General features: G+C 40.8%; 1 gene segment (V, D, J or C); it reads left to right on the top strand.

Annotated features, from left to right (window-relative positions):
- Positions 1-18,036: 18,036 nt before the first annotated feature.
- On the top strand, positions 18,037-18,897 carry LOC129563458 (T cell receptor alpha variable 22-like). The segment is given in 2 exon segments: positions 18,037-18,144; positions 18,335-18,897. Coding segments are annotated over 2 exon segments (489 nt in total).
- The last annotated feature ends 406 nt before the right edge of the window (positions 18,898-19,303 follow it).

The following is a 19,303-nucleotide window of genomic DNA, read 5'->3' as shown; positions in this document are numbered from 1 at the left end:
ACACAAGTTAGTGACTGAACAATAACAAAAAGGTGTTTAAAACCTGTAGATGCCAAGTTATGTAGGAGAACATTATAGCATTATGTCACAGAAAGATCTGGCATACTTATTTTGAATTTATTTTACTAAGAAAAAAATAATGAGCCACTAACAAGTGAGACTGAACCCTTTGGACCAATGAAATATAAAATGTGACATCAGGACAATTCCAGGACACATGGTCTAATAAATGCAATTCTACTTGTTGAGGGAACGGGACTGAATATCCTGATCTTCCTCAAAGTCTAATAAATAAGACTCAATTTCAAATTTCAAAAGAATATTTTATTCCTGTATAATTTCTTTCAAAATTTAAAACTGAATAGACTCTGAAAGTCAGATGGACTGATTTTTTTGTGTGTGTCATTTCATGGTGAAGTAATTTTATTTATTGAAAAACCTAAATAGAGTCACAAAACTCAATACAAAGACAGAGATATATTAATGATTTTGAATAAAATTTCCATTCACCAAGAAACCTAAGATCTGCAAGGTTTTTAAAAGAGTCATTACATTCTGGGTGGAGAAAAGTAAGTATAGGCTAAATGAATGACCTGTTAGTAGATTACAGAAAGTTTCATGCTGCTGCTGCTGCTAAGTCACTTCAGTCGTGTCCGACTCTGTGCGACCCCATAGATGGCAGCCCACCAGGCTCCCCGTCCCTGGGATTCTCCAGGCAAGAACACTGGAGTGGGTTGCCAGTTCTTTCTCCAATGCATGAAAGTAAAAAGTGAAAGTGAAGTCGCTCAGTCGTGTCCGACTCTTTGTGACCCCATGGACTGCAGCCTACCAGGCTCCTCCACCCATGGGATTTTCCAGGCAAGAGTACTGGAGTGGGGTGGCATCGCCTTCTTCAGTTAGTAGATTACAGAAAGTTTCATAGGCTATAGTAAATTATATTTTAAACAGGATGGCAAAACTATTTTGCTGAATAATTATCAATGTATGTCAACTTGTCTAATATTCAGTTCTCCTCCACTCAAATTTTAATACTGATTGCTTTTTTCATGTCTTCTTTCAGAATCTGCCTAATTTAATGACCAGGGAAAGACAAGCAGACAAAGTAAAGGTTTGTGGTGAGACAGACTTTTTCCCATGTGTGCACAGACCGTGTGGTCTATGAACACGACAAACCCCACTTCCCGTTGTGGGGAGTCACACAGGTACCGGGTAGTATGTATATGTGCTGCCAGGCACTCAAAGACACTGAACTCTCAGCTTGAGGCAGAACTCAGCACATTTGTGCAGGGGAATCCATGCCTCATGCCGCTCTCCAGTCTGCTCTGGGTGTTCCTGGCCTTCACCTTCTCTGGTAGGGATGCTTGCAAACATCGGTGTGAGTGTTCAGGGTGAAAGGACTGCACACAGGCATGTGGCACTTCACAGGGACTTGCAGAAGAAAGGAAACATGGAGACAAGGAAGAATCTTATGATTTCAATTTTTTGTCTTTGGATCCTAAATAACTCCTACACTATTTTATACATTGCTTCATCTTTGTTTTCTGATTTTTTTCCCCACAGGATCTGTTATGGCCCAGAAAGTTACTCAAGACCAGTCAGATGTATCCAGCCAAGTGGGGCAGTCAGTCACCTTGAACTGTCGGTATGAAACAAGTTGGAGCTTGTACTACCTTTATTGGTACAAGCAACTTCCCAGTGGACAGATGACTTATGTCATTCATCAGGGTTCAGAAGTCACAAATGCAAGGAAAGACCGCTACTCTGTAAACTTTAAGAAAGCAGATAAATCCATCAGCCTCACCATTTCAGCCTTACAACTGGAAGACTCTGCAAAGTACTTCTGTGCTCTCTGTGAACTCACAGTGCTTGAAGTAATAGGAAAAGCTGTACAAAAACCCCGGAGCTTAGTAAGAGAGAGCCCCTCTGCTGCAAGACCCCAGCTGAAATGCATACCCGCAGACCCCAGAAAGAAATGATAGTCCTGTGGTTATTTAAGTTGTGGTCTGGATCAGAAGATTTAGTTCTAGTTAAAGGCACCTTCTACGTTATTTGGAAACAGGTGTCCAGATTAACTTTCTTTTTTTTATTTTTTTTAATTGGAGGCTAAATATTTTACAATATTATATTGGTTGGTTTTGCCATACATTGACATGAATCCGCCCGGGGTGTACATGAGTTCCCCTTCCTGAACCCCCTTCCCACCTCCCTCCTTCCCTTATCCTCCCTCTGGGTCATCCCCGTGCACCAGCACCGATCATGCTGTATCATGTGTTGAACCTGGACTGGTGATTCGTTTCACATATGATAATATACATATTTCAATGCCATTCTCCAAAATCATCCCACCCTTGCTCTCTCCCACAGAGTACAAAAGACTGTTCTATACATCTGTGTCTCTCTTGCTGTCTCGTATACAGGGTTATCATTACCGTCTTTCTAAATTCCATATATATATATATATATATATGTTAGTATACGTTAGTTACTTCACTCTGTATAATAGGCTCCAGTTTCATCCACCTCATTAGAACTGATTCAAATGCATTCTTTTTAATGGCTGAGTAATACTCCATTGTGTATATGTACCAAAGCTTTCTTATCCATTAGTCTGCAGATGGACATCTAGGTTGCTTCCATGTCCTGGCTATTATAAACAGTGCTGCGATGAACATTGGAGTACATGTTTCTCTTTCAATTCTGGTTTCCTCGGTGTGTATGCCCAGGAGTGCTCTTGCTGGATCATATGGCATTTCTATTTCCAGTTTTTAAGGAATCTCCACACTGTTCTCCATACTGGCTGTACTAGTTTGCATTCCCACCAACAGTGTAAGAGGGTTCCCTTCTCTCCACACCCTCTCCAGCATTTATTGCATGTAGACTTTTGGATAGCAGCCATTCTGACTGGCGTGAAATGGTATCTCATTGTGGTTTTGATTTGCATTTCTCTGATTATGAGTGATGTTGAGCATTTTTTCATGTGTTTGTTAGCCATCTGTATGTCTTCTTTGGAGAAATGTCTGTTTAGTTCTTTGGCCCATTTTTTGATTGGGTCGTTTATTTTTCTGGAATTGAGCTGCAGGAGCTACTTGTATATTTTGGAGATTAATTCTTTGTCAGTTGTTTCATTTGCTATTATTTTCTCCCGTTCTGAAGGCTGTCTTTTCACCTTGCTTAGAGTTTCCTTTGCTGTGCAGAAGCTTTTAATTTTGATTAGGTCCCATTTGTTTACTTATTTTTTTATTTCCAATATTCTGGGAGGTGGGTCATGGAGTATCCTGCTGTGATTTATGTCAGAGAGTGTTTTGCCTATGTTCTCCTTTAGGAACTTTATAGTTTCTGGTCTTACATTTAGATCTTTAATCCATTTTGAGTTTATTTTTGTGTATGGTGTTAAGAAGTGTTCTAGTTTCATTCTTTTGCAAGTGGCTGACCAGTTTTCCCAGCACCACTTGTTAAAGAGACCATCTTTTCTCCATTTTATATTCTTGCCTCCTTTGTCAAAGATAATGTGTCCATAAGTAAGTGGATTTATCTCTGGGCTTTTTATTTTGTTCCATTGATCTGTATTTCTGACTTTATGCCTGTACCATACTGTTTTGATGACCGTGGCTTTGTAGTAGAGCCTGAAGTCCGGCAGGTTGATTCCCCCAGTTCCATTCTTCTTCCTCAAGATTGCTTTGGCTAGTCGAGGTTTTTTGAATTTCCATACAAATTGTGAAATTATTTGTTCTAGCTCTGTGAAAAATATCGTTGGTAGCTTGATAGGGATTGCATTGAATGTATAAATTACTTTGGGTAGTATACTTATTTTCACAATATTTATTCTTCCAATCCAAGAACACGGTGTATTTCTCCATCTATTAGTGTCCTCTTTTTACTTTCACCAGTGTTTTATAGTTTTCAATGTACAGGTCTTTTGTTTCTTTAAATAGATATATTCCTAAGTATTTTATTCTTTTCATTGCAACAGTGAATGGAATAGTTTCCTTAATTTCTCTTTCTATTTTCTTTTTTTTAAAAATTTTTTATTTATTAAATTTTCTCATTATTAGTGTATAGGAATGCAAGGGATTTCTGTGTGTTGATTTTATATCCTACAATTTTACTGTATTCATTGATTAGCTCTGGTAGTTTTCTGGTAGAGTCTTTAGGGTTTTCTGTGTAGAGGATCATGTCATCAGTGAACAGTGAAAGTTTTACTTCTTCTTTTCCAATTTGTATTCCTTTTATGTCTTTTTCTGCTCTGATTGCTGTGGCCAAAACTTCCAGAACTGTTGAATAGTAGTGGTGAGAGTGGGCACCCTTGTCTTGTTCCTGACTTTAGGGGAAATGCTTTCAGTTTTTCACCATTGAGGATAATGTTTGCTGTGGGTTTGTCATATATAGATTTTATTATGTTGAGGTATGTTCCTTCTACTCAGATTCAGTTCAGTTCAGTTCAGTTGCTCAGTCGTGTCCGACTCTTTGCTACCCCATGAATCACAGTACGCCAGGCCTCCCTGTCCATCACCAACTCCCGGAGTTCACTCAAACTCATGTCCATCGAGTCGGTGATGCCATCCAGCCATCTCATTCTCTGTCGTCCCCGTCTCCTCCCACCCCCAATTCCTCCAAGCATCAGAGTCTTTTCCAGTGAGTCAACTCATCACATGAGGTGGCCAAAGTATTGGAGTTTCAGCTTTAGCATCAGTCCTTCCAATGAACACCCAAGATTGATCTCTTTTAGAATGGACTTGTTGGATCTCCTTGCACTCCAAGGGACTCAGATTAACTTTCTACTAATATATTCTCCTCTTGAAATTTTGACTTTAGATAAACTGCACAGAACATGTGTAAAGTTGTCTAAATTTGGAAAACTTGCCCCATAAAACTTTAAACTGGCAGTTTTACTCCATCACAAACCTGGGTCTAGTTGTGTGGAGTCAGCATCAAAACCATGTCCTTAGTCATTTCCTCTTAGACTTTGTGTCAGGGCACAATCAGAAAAGCAGAACGTAGAATAAGAGATTAGTTCTAGGGATTAGAACTCAGGCAATGAATAGAGCTGGTGGACGAGTCTGTACAAAGCTGTTATCTTCATATCTGGTGTTGAGCCTGGATTCACTTTAAGTCAGCTTAGAGTAACATTGATGCTTTTGAACTGTGGTGTTGGAGAAGACTCTTGAGAGTCCCTTGGACTGCAAGGAGATTCAACCAGTCCATCCTAAAGGAAATCAGTCCTGAATATTCATTGGAAGGACTGATGCTGAAGCTGAAATTCCAATACTTTGGCCACATGGTGTGAAGAACTGACTCATTGGAAAAGACCCTGAACCTGGGAAAGATTGAAGGTGGAAGGAGAAGGGGACGAAAGAGGATGAGATGGTTGGATGGCATCACTGACTCAATGGACATGAGTTTGAGTGAACTCCAAGAGTTGGTGATGGACAGGGAAGCCTGGCATACTGCAGTCCATGGGGTTGCAAAGAGTCTGACACAACTGAGCAACTGAACTGAGCAAAACTGAGCTGAGGGTAACATTTGTAAAGGAAAGTCTGATGAAGACAAAAGCATGGACAAACTGTGACACATAAAGTCATACTTGAACTATGAAAGTCATACTTGAACTATGAGGACAACTGGACCCCACAAAGACTTGTCTGTCCCTCACCTCCTTCAGTCTCACAATAGTGGGTGACTTTGAAGAGAAGTGGCTGTCATTTGCTATCATGCTACATGTATATTTGGCCCAAAACAAAGAAGATGAGGAGAACATCTAACGGGAAGTGGAGGAGTTGTGAGTCAACAATAAGATGAGCTAGTTCATCAGCAGCAATGTGTAGAAAAAGCATTTGCCAAAATCCAATAGTCAACCATGGTGAAAACTCTAAGAAATACAGGAATAATGTGTTTATATTAATAAACTTCAACAGCTCTTAGCATGTTTACTGGTAAAAGACTATACTTTTCCCTAAGTAAGGGAACAAAAGGAGAATATCCACTTTAATCACTCTCCTTCAGTACAGTGCCGGATGTTGTAGCCAGTGCAGTAAAGCAAATAAATATATAAACAATCTTAAGCCAGAAAGGTGGTCAGATTACCACTATTTTCTATCTATGTAGAAAATCCCAAAGAACATACCCTCCAAAACTCCTACAACTATTAAGTAGGTTCAGAAGGTCTCAGGATATATAACGTAAACACACAAAATAAAATACATTTTAATATACTATCAGTAAACATGTGGATACTTAAATTAAAAATATAATACTGTTTACAATGGCCCAAGAAAGACCCTAAATACTTAGGCATAAATCTAAGAAAATATGTACAGAAATTATACACAGAAAGCTACAAAACACTGGTACTTCCAAAAAATAAAAATAGCCAGTTATTCTAGCTATTATCCTAGAAAGACCAACTTTCCCCCAGTGGAGCTGCATAGGCACCTTTAGAGAAAATAAATTGATGGTACATGTATTATGACCTCGATTTGGACTTGATTCTGTTTATTGACTTCTTCATTTTATCCTCATACCAACAGACCATTCTATCTTAATTACTGAGGCTTCATACACGTTTTGAAATCTGGAAATGAAAGTCATGTTTTCTTTGTCTTATTTAAGTCTTATTCTAGGTCTTTGCACTTTCACGTAAGTTATAGAATAGCTTCTACCACAAGAGATTGAGGTGATTCGATTGGGGTTGTGTTGAGATGTTCAAGTTGGATTTAGCAAAGGCAGAGGAACCAGAGATCAAATTGTCAACATTCACTTGATCATCAAAAAAGCAAGAGAGTTCCAGAAAACCATCTATTTCTGCTTTATTGACTATGCCAAAGCCGTTGACTGTGTGAATCACAATAAACTTTGGAAGATTCTCAAAGAGTTGGGAATACCAGACCACCTGACCTGCCTCTTGAGAAACCTGTATGCAGGTCAGGAAGCAACAGTTAGAACTGGACATGGAACAACAGACTGGTTCTAAATAGGAAAAGGAGTATGTCAAGGCTGTATATTGTCACCCTGCTTACTTAACTTATATGCAGAGTACATCATGAGAAACACTGGGCTGGAGGAAGCACAAGCTGGAATCAAGATTGCTGGGAGAAATATCAATAACCTCAGATATGCAGATGAAACCACCCTTATGGCAGAAAGGGAAGAAGAACTAAACAGCCTCTTGATGAAAGTGAAAGAGGAGAGTGAAAAAGTTGGTTTAAAGTTCAACATTCAGAAAACTGCTGCTGCTGCGTCACTTCAGTTGTGTCCGACTCTGTGTGACCCCATAGACAGAAGCCCACCAGGGTCCCCCGTCCCTGGGATTCTCCAGGCAAGAACACTGGAGTGGGTTGCCATTTCCTTCTCCAATTCAGAGAACTAAGATACCATTATTTCATGGCCAATAGATGGGGAAACAGTGGAAACAGTGCCTGGCTTTATTTTTCTGGGCTCCAAAATCACTGCAGATGCTGATTGCAGCCATGAAATTAAAAGACGCTTGCTCCTTGGAAGGAAAGTTATGACCAACCTAGATAGCATATTAAAAAGCAGATACATTACCTTGTCAACAAAGGTCCGTCTAGTCAAGGCTGTGGTTTTTCCAGTGGTCATATATGTGAGAGTTGGACTGTGAAGAAAGCTGAGCACCAAAGAATTGATGCTTTTGAACTGTGGTGTTGAAGAAGACTCTTGAGAGTCCCTTTGACTGCAAGGAGTTCCAACCAGTCCATCCTAAAGGTCAGTCCTGAGTGTTCATTGGAAGGACTGATGCTGAATACTTGATGTATTGATGGCCAATACTTTGGCTACCTCATGCGAAGAGTTGACTCATTGGAACAGACTCCAATGCTGAGAGGGATTGGGGGCAGGAGGAGAAGGGGATGACAGAGGATGAACTGGCTGGATGGAATCACCGACTCAATGGACATGAGTTTGGGTAAACTCCGGGAGTTGGTGATGGACAGGGAGGCCTGGTGTGCTGCAATTCATGGGGTCACAAAAAGTCGGATACGACTGAGTGACTGAACTGAACTGAATTAAACTGTGTTGAATTTATGAATTCATTTAGGACAATTGACATCTTAACATATGGAGTCTTTAGATCCATAACCTCTTTGTTTATGTCCTCTCTAATTTTTTTCATTAATTTAGGTCCTATCTAATTTCTTTCATTAATGTTAAGATTTTTGTAGAGGACTTGCATTGTTGCTGTTGTTTAGTCTCTGTCATGTCCAACTGTTTCGCGACCCCATGGACTTTAGTCCACCAAGCTCCTCTGTCCATGGGATTTCCCAGGGAAGAATTCTGGAGTGGGTTGCCCCTCCATTCTTCAGGGGATCTTCCCAATGCAGGGGTATTTTCTACATGTACAAACATATGTTGTGTAAATAAAAATAGTCCACCTGGTTGGCAGGTGGACTGTTTACCACTGAGCCACCTGGAAAGCAAGGCTACTTATAACAATTTTATCTGTTATTTCATATAGCTTTTTTACCTTAATTGACCTAAATGCGCAGCATCAAATCCAGAGCCAGGACTAATTGGGTTAAGAAAAATGTGAATACAGGGAATTAATTATGCCCTGAAATAGCCAGAACAGAGCTAGATACCTGTCAATATGAGAACAGATTTAGTTCAACAGCCAAATAGACGGTACCAAACTCTTGTTTGGGGTTTGGAAAACACTATTTCATGGAGCAGCCTTAGGAAATGGTCCTTGCTGACATTAATGTCTGTAGGTGGTAAGGACTGGTCACCACTTAGTACCAGGCCATGATTTATGTTAGTTACCCCAGACCTCAGAAGTGAGGACATTTCTCATCTCCCTAAAATGCTATGTGATTTTTGTCTCTCAAATCAAAATTATTCTAGAGTTATTGGAGAGGAATCAAGAAGAGGTCTTGCATACCTTATATTATATTAGTTCCCAAGCATTTAATAAATGACATTTTAATTGCATTTTCTAATGCTTGCTAGAATCTAGAAATAAAATTGATTTTTGTGTTTGGTAACTGTATCAATGCACCAATAGGTTCTAGTTCTTACAGTTTGTTTAGAGGTACTTTGTATTTTCTACATGTACAAACTTATGATCTGTAAATTAAAATAGTTTTGCTTCTCCTTTTCAAGCTTAATATATCTTATTTCCTTCCCTGTTTGATCCCAGGCCCTCCATTAAGACAGTGAATAGAAGTAATGAATAGAAGTACCTGTGTTGTTTGTGATCCTATAGGGAATAATATTGACTTTGATATTTTCAGTGATACCCTTTATTAGATTTGGGAATTTCTCTTTTATTTTTGGATTATTGGGAGTATTCATTATGTGGAGATGTTAGCCTTTCATCAAATTCTCTTGATTTTTTTTAAAGTAAATTAATTACATTATTTTGGTTTTCATCAAGCAAAGGAAGATAACCTCACCTCATATGGTCAAGATATAATCTTCTAAAATCAAAGATTCTAAAAACAGCCAATAGGCTAAAAAACTTATTTTTAGATTCTCCATATTTTGGTTTTCAGTATTATTTTAAATGACACTTTGAAGTGTTTAATACAGTAGTCTAAAAAATAAAGTCAAAAAATCAAGAAACAAAAGCGTTTGTTTTTTTCCTGACTTTTGCTAATATAATAAAATAATATATTCCTACCAAGCTTAAATGAATTCATTTTTAGTTGTTCCTATATTTTCAGTAGTAGTGTGTGTTATCCACCACAGAACAGACTATCAAAGAATAGTTATGAAAATCTGTTAAATGAATGAAGCGTGATTACCATGATATTTATTTCCATATCATCAGTTTAATTTCCCTCCATCCTAGACTTGGGATGTTTGTTATCTGTTCTTGAATTTTGTCCACAAATATAACCCTCTATTTATCCTGTTGGAGTCTTTTGTTTAACTTGACTTCCATAGAAATGAAAGAGTCACTCAGCATAACTTTTTTCACTAAGTTCATGAATAACAACTCATCTACTTATTCAGAAAACAGATAACTCTTGAGTACTTTATCCTACCAACCACTCTTTATAAACATTGAGTAACCTTTAAAAATGGGAAGATAAAAGACAGAAGGAAAACTACAAAGAAGCCAAAAACTGAGGATCATAATGGGGGTGTTGCAAAGAAAGGAGCCAGAAATAATGAAAACAATTTGCAGAGTGGTAAGAGTCTGATGCTAGGAGGGATTGGGGGTGGGAGGAGAAGGGGACGACAGAGAATGAGATGGCTGGATGGCATCACCGACTCGATGGACATGAGTTTGAGTGAACTCCGGGAGTTGGTGATGGACAGGGAGGCCTGGCGTGCTGTGATTCATGGGGTCGCGGAGAGTCGGACACGACTGAGCGACTGAACTGAACTGACTGAACTGATAGAACTAAGAAAGCATACATGAATACAGAGGTCATACAACTAAGATGTGTGTATCTCAGTCGTGTCCAACTCTTGGGACACCATGGACTGTAGCCCACCAACTCTTCTGTGCATGGATTTACCCAGGCAAGAATACTGGAGTGGGTTCAGTTCAGTTCAATTCAGTCACTCAGTCATGTCCGACTCCTTGAAACACCATGAACCACAGCACGCCAGGCCTCCCTGTCCATCACCAACAACTGGAGTTCACCGACACCCATGTCCATTGTGTCGGTGATGGCATCTAACCATCTCATCCTCTGTTGTCCCTTTCTCCTCCTGTCCTCAATCTTTCCCAATAACAGGGTCTTTTCCAATGACTCAGCTCTTCGCATCAGGTGACCAAAATATTGGAGTATCAGCTTCAACATCAGTCCTACCAATGAACACCCAGAACTGACCTCCTTCAGGATGGACTGCTTGGATCTCCTTGCAGTCCAAAGGACTCTCAAGAGCCTTCTCCAACAACACAGTTCAAAAGCATCAATTCTTCGGCGCTCAGCTTTCTTCACAGTCCAACTCTCACATCCATACATGACCACTGGAAAAACCATAGCTTTGACTAGATGGACCTTTGTCGGCAAAGTAATGTCTCTGCTTTTTAATATGCTGTCTAGGTTGGTCATAACTTTCCTTCGAAGGAGTAAGCATCTTTTAATTTCATGTCTACAATCAGCATCTGCAGTGATTTTGGAGCCCAGAAAAATAAAGCCAGCCACTGTTTCTACTGTTTCCCCATCTATTTGCCATGAAATCATGGGACCAAATGCCATGATCTCAGTTTTCTGAACGTTGAGCTTCAAGCCAACTTTTTCACACTTTCATGTTCATCAAGAGGCTTTTTAATTCTTCTTCACTTTCTGCCATAAGGGTGCTGTCATTTGCATCTCTGAGGTTATTGATATTTCTCCCGGCAATCCTGATTCCAGCTTGTGCTTCCTCCAGCCCAGTGTTTCTCATGATGTACTCTGAACTCTGCATATAAGTTAAATAAACAGTGTGACAATATACAGCTGTGATGTACTCCTTTTTCTATTTGGAACCAGTCTGTTGTTCCATGTCCAGTTCTAACTGTTGCTTCCTGACCTGCATACAAGTTTTTCAAGAGGCAGGTCAAGTGGTCTGCTATTCCCGTCTCTTTCAGAATTTTCCAAAGTTTATTGTGATCCACACAGTCAAAGGCTTTGGCATAGTCAATAAAGCAGAAATAGATGTTTTCTGGAACTCTCTTGCTTTTTTGATGACCTAAATCAAATCCCTTATTACTATACAGTGGAAGTGAGAAATAGATTTATGGACTAGATCTGATAGAGTGCCTGATGAACTATGGGCGGAGGTTCGTGACATTGTACAGGAGACAGGGATCAAGACTATCCCCAAGAAAAAGAAATGCAAAAAAGGAAAATGGCTGTCTGAGGAGACCTTACAAATAGCTGTGAAAAGAAGAGAAGTGAAAGGCAAAGGAGAAAAGGAAAGATATACCCATTTGAATGCAGAGTTCCAAAGAATAGCAAGGAGAGAGAAGAAAACCTTCATCAGTGATCAATGCAAAGAAATAGAGGAAAACAATCAAATGGGAAAGACTAGAGATCTCTTCAAGAAAATTGGAGATACCAAGGGAACATTTCATGCAAAGATGGGCTCGATAAAGGACAGATATGGTATGGGCCTAAAAGAAGCAGAAGATATTAAGAAGAGGTGGCAAGAATACACAGAAGAACTGTACAAAAGAGGTCTTCACCACCCAGATAATCATGATGGTGTGATCACTGACACTCACCTAGAACTGGACATCCTGGAATGTAAAGTCAAGTGGGCCTTAGGAAGCATCACTACGAACAAAGCTAGTGGAGGTGATGGAACTCCAGTTGAGCTATTTCAAATCCTAAGAGATGATGCTGTGAAAGTGCCGCACTCAATATGCCAGCAAATTTGGAAAACTCAGCAGTGGCCACAGGAGTGGAAAAGGTCAGTTTTCATTCTATCCCAAAGAAAAGCAATGCCAAAGAATGCTCAAACTAACACACAGTTGCACTCATCTCACACACTAGTAAAGTAATGCTCAAAATTATCCAATCCAAGCTTCAGCAATACATGAACTGTGAACTTCCAGATGTTCAAGCTGGATTTAGAAAAGGCAGAGGACCCAGAGATCAAATTGCCATCTGCTGGATCATCGAACAAACTGGAGTGGGTAGCCATTTCCTTTTCAGGAGGCTATTCCTGATCCAGGGATCGGATCCCCATTGCCTATACTGCAGATGGATTCTTTACCGACTGAGCCATCAGGGATATTCACCTTTCAATCTGAGGAACATTTCAAAAGTTGACATCCAGTGGGAGTTCAGCTCTGCAGTTCATTTATTCAGTAACTAGAGGGTGCTGCGTCATTTGGAAACAGCGATCCTTTCTGGCTATAAAGGAAAGGAAGTTTATGTTTTCCATCGTTGTTCCACAGAAAAGTGAAAAATAAAAAGAGAGACAAAATTTCATCATCTTTAGACAACTTGATTTTATAAGCCTTTGTTGAGTGCCTGTGGTCAAGGATTCAGGGAATCATAGATTATAGCCTAAACCTTTTCCACATACCTCCCTAAATATTGCTTTCCCATTTCCCACCCCTGGTTAACTCTTCCCTTCCCTATTCCTTACACTCTTTTCACATCTCTTTTTCTGCCAGGATCATCCACCTCCACCCTTCTCCACCCCAGATGGTTTGCTTTCCCTTCTGTCTTTTATCTGTGTCTGCATCCTTGGAGCAGAGCATCTACAAACATGGGCGCGGAGGGCATAAGGATTAAGGACCATAGTTCACGGAGGATGAGGAGAACACCATCGTGTCATCAGTTGCTATATCAAAAACAGATGTATTGAGAAATGTCTGCCTAGATGGAGACAAATGCATGATTCCAAGGACATTTTCAGGACGCTGAGCTCCAATGTCCGAGCTCAAGACGTTTAGCTTTCTGTTCCAATGTTAATAATATTTCCTGTCCCTAAGACAATCACAGCCTACTTTGAAATCTCACATACATTTGCTAGAATGTGGATGGTAATTTTAATCTGAATTTTACAATTCAGAGCTCAGTACAGTTTTCTGGGGTTAAACAATGTTTTCCACAAGCTTCATGGAACATCAGAAAATTTCTTTGAAGAAGAAATGATAGAACACAGGTTCTGGATAGACACATCATTGTGATTGGTGTTCCTTTTCCAGAACCAGACTTTAAACTTCACAGAGGATGGCAGCACACACCTTGTGAGTTGGGGATGTCTCTCCTTTGCAGGATGTGACTAAAACAGGGGAGGAGAACCTAGACAAGGAGCTGCTTGATCACTGGCTGACAGATCCTTGCAACAGCGCGCCGCAACAGATACCTGCACTGGTTGTAAGTCTGTACTAGCAGCAGTTGTTTCTGTTCTCTGGAAACAAGTCCGGGAGCAGACACAAGTCTGAACTCTGAGCCCACAAGCCTGGTATGTCCTTGAAGTATGAGACTGGTGATTGGAGTAACTGTTTTTCTGATCTTGGGTAAGTGTTCTGTGTCTACAAGGGTTGACTTTGAGGCCAAGGGACCATAAAGCGTCATTTGCTCTCTACTCGTCTTCCTGTGTTTTATTCAGCATTATAGCAATGGAATTGAGAACAGATCTATGCATTTGCTAGTGAGCACAAACTACTACATGACAGGTTAATCCATAGCCATGATCCAGAAGAGACCTTAACAGTAGCAGATTGGAAGAAATCTCTGGGGTTATTGAGCCAAGGACCCATGGGATAAAGCCTATAGAGTTCTCAGATTCTTGCCATGTGTATTTGGTCCCTATATAATAAGCACCAATAATATTTCTCAGGACATAGATAAAAACACTGGAGTAGGGGGTAGGTCCAGACAGTTTGGGTAGTGTTGTGCCCTTGATCCACAGAATAACACTGATTTATTGTCAAGGGATAATTTTATTTTCTTGACCCTTTAGGGACTGTGATTAATGCTAAGACTACCCAGCCCAGTTCCATGGATTGTGCTGAAGAAGGAGATGTAAACCTGCCTTGTAACCACTCTACCATCAGTGGAGATGAATATATACATTGGTATCGGCAAAATCCCAATCAGAGTCCACAGTATATCATTCATGGTTTACGAGACACAGTGAACTACAGCATGGCCTCTCTGAACATAGCTTCAGACAGAAAGTCCAGCACTTTGGTCCTGCCCCAGGTCACCCTGAGAGACACTGCTGTGTACTACTGCATCGTGAGAGAGGCACACTGGGACAGATGGGGCTGCACCTGTGCAGTATCTCTCTGGTGAGAAGAAGGGGGGACAGAGCGGGGGAGCAGTCACGAGAGCAAATCTAGAGTCAACTAGAAGGAGAGTCAGAGAGTAAGAGATGAGGAAAATGAAGGGAAGGGAAATGGAAGAAGATGGATAAAAACAGAAGAAAAAGAGGACAAAGAATAAGCACCTAGTTTACTGATGAATCTGAGAAGAAATTTAAGGCATGTCAGAATCATAATTTTAACATAGCAATAAAGTAAGAGGTGTTAATAATCTTTATGACTCTTTTTCATGTCAATAAAATGTTGGCTTTAGTGTGCTAGTCCCAACGTAAGAAGTGGGAAACATACAAATAATTCTTCTTGTACCAAAGGCGTCTTTCATTTGGATCCAAGGGCGAGTCTAGACTCTGATGTGTTATAGTTGTTCCACTTACCAGAAACAAACTGCTCTCTCTGAGAAAGATCTGAAATGTTATTGTTGCTAGTCTAGAACATTCATATTTCCCACGAAGAAGTTTTTGGAAAGAAACAAAAATTAAATGAATAATAATTTTTCACTTTCTAGGCAGGTCTGGAAACCCTGCATTTATAAGGAGTTTTCATCAATTTGATAATCCCTAAGCGGAATCAAGATTGCCGGGAGAAATATCAATAACCACAGATATGCAGATGACACCACCCTTATGGCAGAAAGTGAAGAGGAACTAAAAAGCCTCTTGATGAATGTGAAAGAGGAGAGTAAAAAAGTTGGCTTGAAGCTCAACATTCAGAAAACTAAGATCATGGCATTTGGTCCCATCACTTCATGGGAAATTGATGGAGAAACAGTGGAAACGGTGTCAGACTATTTTTGGGGGCTCCAAAATCACTACAGATGCTGATTGCAGCCATGAAAGTAAAAGACGCTTACTCCTTGGAAGGAAAGTTGTGACCAACCTAGATAGCATATTAAAAAGCAGAGACATTACTTTACCAACAAAGGTAGGTCTAGACAAGACTATGGTTTTTCCCGTGGTCATGTATGGATGTGAGAGTTGGACTGTGAAGAAGGCTGATCACCGAATAATTGATACTTTTGAACTGTGGTGCTGGAGAAGACTCTTGAGAGTCTCTTGGACTGCAAGGAGATCCAACCAGTCTATTCTAAAGGAGATCAGTCCTGGGTGTTTATTGGAAGGACTGATGCTAAAGCTGAAACTCGAATACTTTGGCCACCTCATGTGAAGAGTTGACTCACTGGAAAAGACTCTGATGCTGGGAGGGATTGGGGGCAGGAGAAGAAGGGGACGACAGAGAATGAGATGGCTGGATGGCATCACCGACTCAATGGACATGAGTTTGAGTGAACTCCAGGAGTTGGTGATGGACAGGGAGGCCTGGTGTGCTGTGATTCATGGGGTCGCAAAGAGTCGGAATGACTGAGTGACTGAACTGAACTGAAGCAGCACATGGGGGTTCCCCGGTGGCTCAGCAGTAAAGAATCCACCTGCAATGCAGGAGCTTCAAGAGACCCGAGTTCAAGCCTTAGTTCAGGAAGATCCCTTGGAGGATGGCATGGCAACCCATTCCAGTATTCTTCCCGGGAGAATCCCATGCACAGAGGAGCCTGGCAGACTACATTCTTTAGAGTTGTTAAGAATCGCATGACTGATGCGACTTAGCATGCAAGCAGCACATGGGGCTTACCCTGGTGGGTCAGTGGTAAAGAATCTGCCTGCCAATGCAAGGGACACAGGTTCAGTCCCTGGTTGGAGAACTAAGATCCCACACGCCTTGGAGCAACTAAGCCTACATGCTGCTACTACTGAACCATCCTTGAACTGTCCATCTGAACGTCAGTGTCTACAGGTCACTTTACTTTCACTGCAGTGAAATTATACAGGTCCTCATCTTCCATCCCTTTTACCCCCAAATCTACTGACAGAGAATCAATATTATTCACAGAGTCTCAGATAAGAGCACAAACTAAAATTATCTTCATATGGTTTCAAAAGCACTTATTTTTCTCTAAAATAGCCTACTAAAATTAAAAAGCAGAATACAAAACTAGTAATCAACAGTTTAAAAATGTATTTACAATAGAAATTTAAAAAATAATTTATTCACTTTCACTTTATGACCCAGAGGGAGGATAAGGGGAGGAGGGAGGTGGGAGGGGGGTTCGGGAGGGGAAACTCATGTACACCCGGGGCAGATTCATGTCAATGTATGGCAAAACCAACCAATATAATATTGTAAAATAATTAGCCTCCAATAAAAATAAAAAAAATAAAAAAAATAAAACTATTACAATTCAATTTTCGATGTCCAGCTGGTGGTTAAGATAACTAATATTGCTCTCAATGCCTGCTGAATCTAAAATAAATATATATAACTTTTAAAGTCATCAGTACCATTTTTATAGAATCCATATATATGCATTAATATACATTTTTTTTCTCTTTCTGACTTACATCACTCTGTTTAACAAGCTCTAGGCTCATCCACCTCACTAGAACTGTCTCAACTGTGTCTTTTTATGGCTGAGAAATATTCTTTCGTATATAAGTATGACTTCTTTATCTGTTCATCTGCTGATGGACCCTATTTGCAGGGCAAAAATAGAGACAAAGACATAGAGAACAGACTTTGGACACAGTAGCGGAAGAAGAGAGTGGGAAAAATTGAGAGAGTAGCATTGAAACATATGCTTTACCATATGCAAAAGAGATAGCTAGTGGGAAGTTGTTGTATGATGCAGGGAGCTCAACATGGAGCTCTGTGACAACCTAGAGGAATGGGGGGAAGGCTCAAAGGGAGGGGTCGTATGTATATTTCTGGCTGATTTGCATCATTGTATGGCAAAAGCCAACACAACATTATAAAGCAATTATCCTCCAATTAGAAATAAACTCATTTTAAAAAATAAATTAAAAAAATAATACTGTTTAATACAGCAAAGTGTTCCAGCCAACAGAAGCAACTTCTGATCATGCTGATTCAGAATCACAAGTAAGTGCATAAGAGAAGCTAAAGCTGCATCCTCAGCACTTCTGGGAAACAGTATTTCATTAAGGAAAAATCTGCTGCATCCATACCATGTGAGAGAAAGTTGGGGATATATAATTAATTTTTGCTTTCTTTTCCCTAGAATTCTCCCAAATTCCTAATCAGGGTCTGCCTTCTCCTAAATGTTCTCAGAAAATGTCCCTCAAATCATAAAATAATGATCTTTCTATTTCCTACTCTACGCCTGGCCAGCACATTCTGAGTTGGCTGCGGTGGGAGGGTGGGGCGTCCTGTCAGTGTCAGCGGAGCAGGATTTGTTGGGTGAGCTGATTGGCTGCGGGAGCAGGAACGACTTACGACACCCCCTCCCTCAGGGTTTTGTTAAGTGTCTTACAGTGAAAATGTCCCAATAAGAAGAGGCAGCATCATGAAGGGGCTAGCAGGCACTGTGCTGGGGCTCTTGTTTGCCCAGGTTTGCTGTGAGTTGGGGCTGCCCCATGGGGAATCTGAAGGAACGAGGCGCTGCTCTATGTTGAGGGAGGGAGAGGAGTGAGAAGTCCTGCAGACTTTTTATCCTTCTCTTCATCTATGGGGATGGGGGGGGCACTTTCAGGGTTTAGTAGGAGTTACAGGGACCCTCACCAGTGACTGTTTCTCTTTCCTGATCAGGTGTGCGAGGGGTGAATGTGGAGCAGAGTCCCCCAGCCCTGAGTCTCCAGGAGGGAGCCAGCTACACGCTTCAGTGTAATTTTTCCACTTCCCCACAGAGTGTGAACTGGTATCTTCAGAACTCTGGGGGCCGCCTCATACAGCTGTTTTACATTCCTTCAGGGACAAAGCAGGATGGAAGATTAAATGCCACCACAGTCCCTACAGAACGCCGCAGCTCTCTGCACATTTCCTCTTCACAGACCACAGACTCAGGCACTTACTTCTGTGCTGTGCAGCACAGTGCTCCCCAGGCACCTGCAGCCTCTACACAAACCCTCCACGGGGCTCAGCCCCTCCTCCAGCCACAGTCACACAGTGAGGCCACCACAGGGCATTTGCAGTGCTTAATGTTACTCACCTACATCAGTACAGTTTTAACCACAGACACTTTTTGACCCTACAGATTATGGACTTTGGTCTTTATCTTTCCTTCTCAACGTGTATCTCCTTCTGCACTAGAAACTTCTAACTGGGAACTAGCAGAGTAGTTGATAAGAGGATAGAATTAAAATAAATACTTAACCACAGCTTCCCAGTGGTAAAGAATTAGCCAACCAATGGAAGAGATGCAGAAGACATGGGCTTCATCCCTGGGTTGGTGAGATCCTCTGGAGGAGGAAATGGTAACCCAACCCACTCCAGTATTCTCGGGAAACACTGGGAAATCTCAGGGACAGAGGAGCCTGGCAGGCTCCAGTCCATAGGTTCTCAAAGAGTTGGACTGACTGAGTGACTAAGTACACATGCTGAACCAAAAAATGTTAAAAAGTGAAAGGAATTAAGTGAAATCACTCCAATAAAGATATTATCCAGTTTGTGAGAGGGTGGGGCCTACTGAAAGAATTAAAGCAGGTATGAAGTTAGAGTTCTAGCTGGCTGAGAAGAGCAGAAGAGGAACTTGAGTTGTCACTGATCTCTGATGCCAGA

The sequence above is a fragment of the Moschus berezovskii genome, chromosome 9 (genome assembly GCF_049115385.1).
Source record: "Moschus berezovskii isolate FMDL1 chromosome 9, NW_MosBer_1.0, whole genome shotgun sequence".
NCBI lineage: Eukaryota > Metazoa > Chordata > Mammalia > Artiodactyla > Moschidae > Moschus > Moschus berezovskii.
This window is presented reverse-complemented; position numbering and strand designations above follow the sequence as displayed.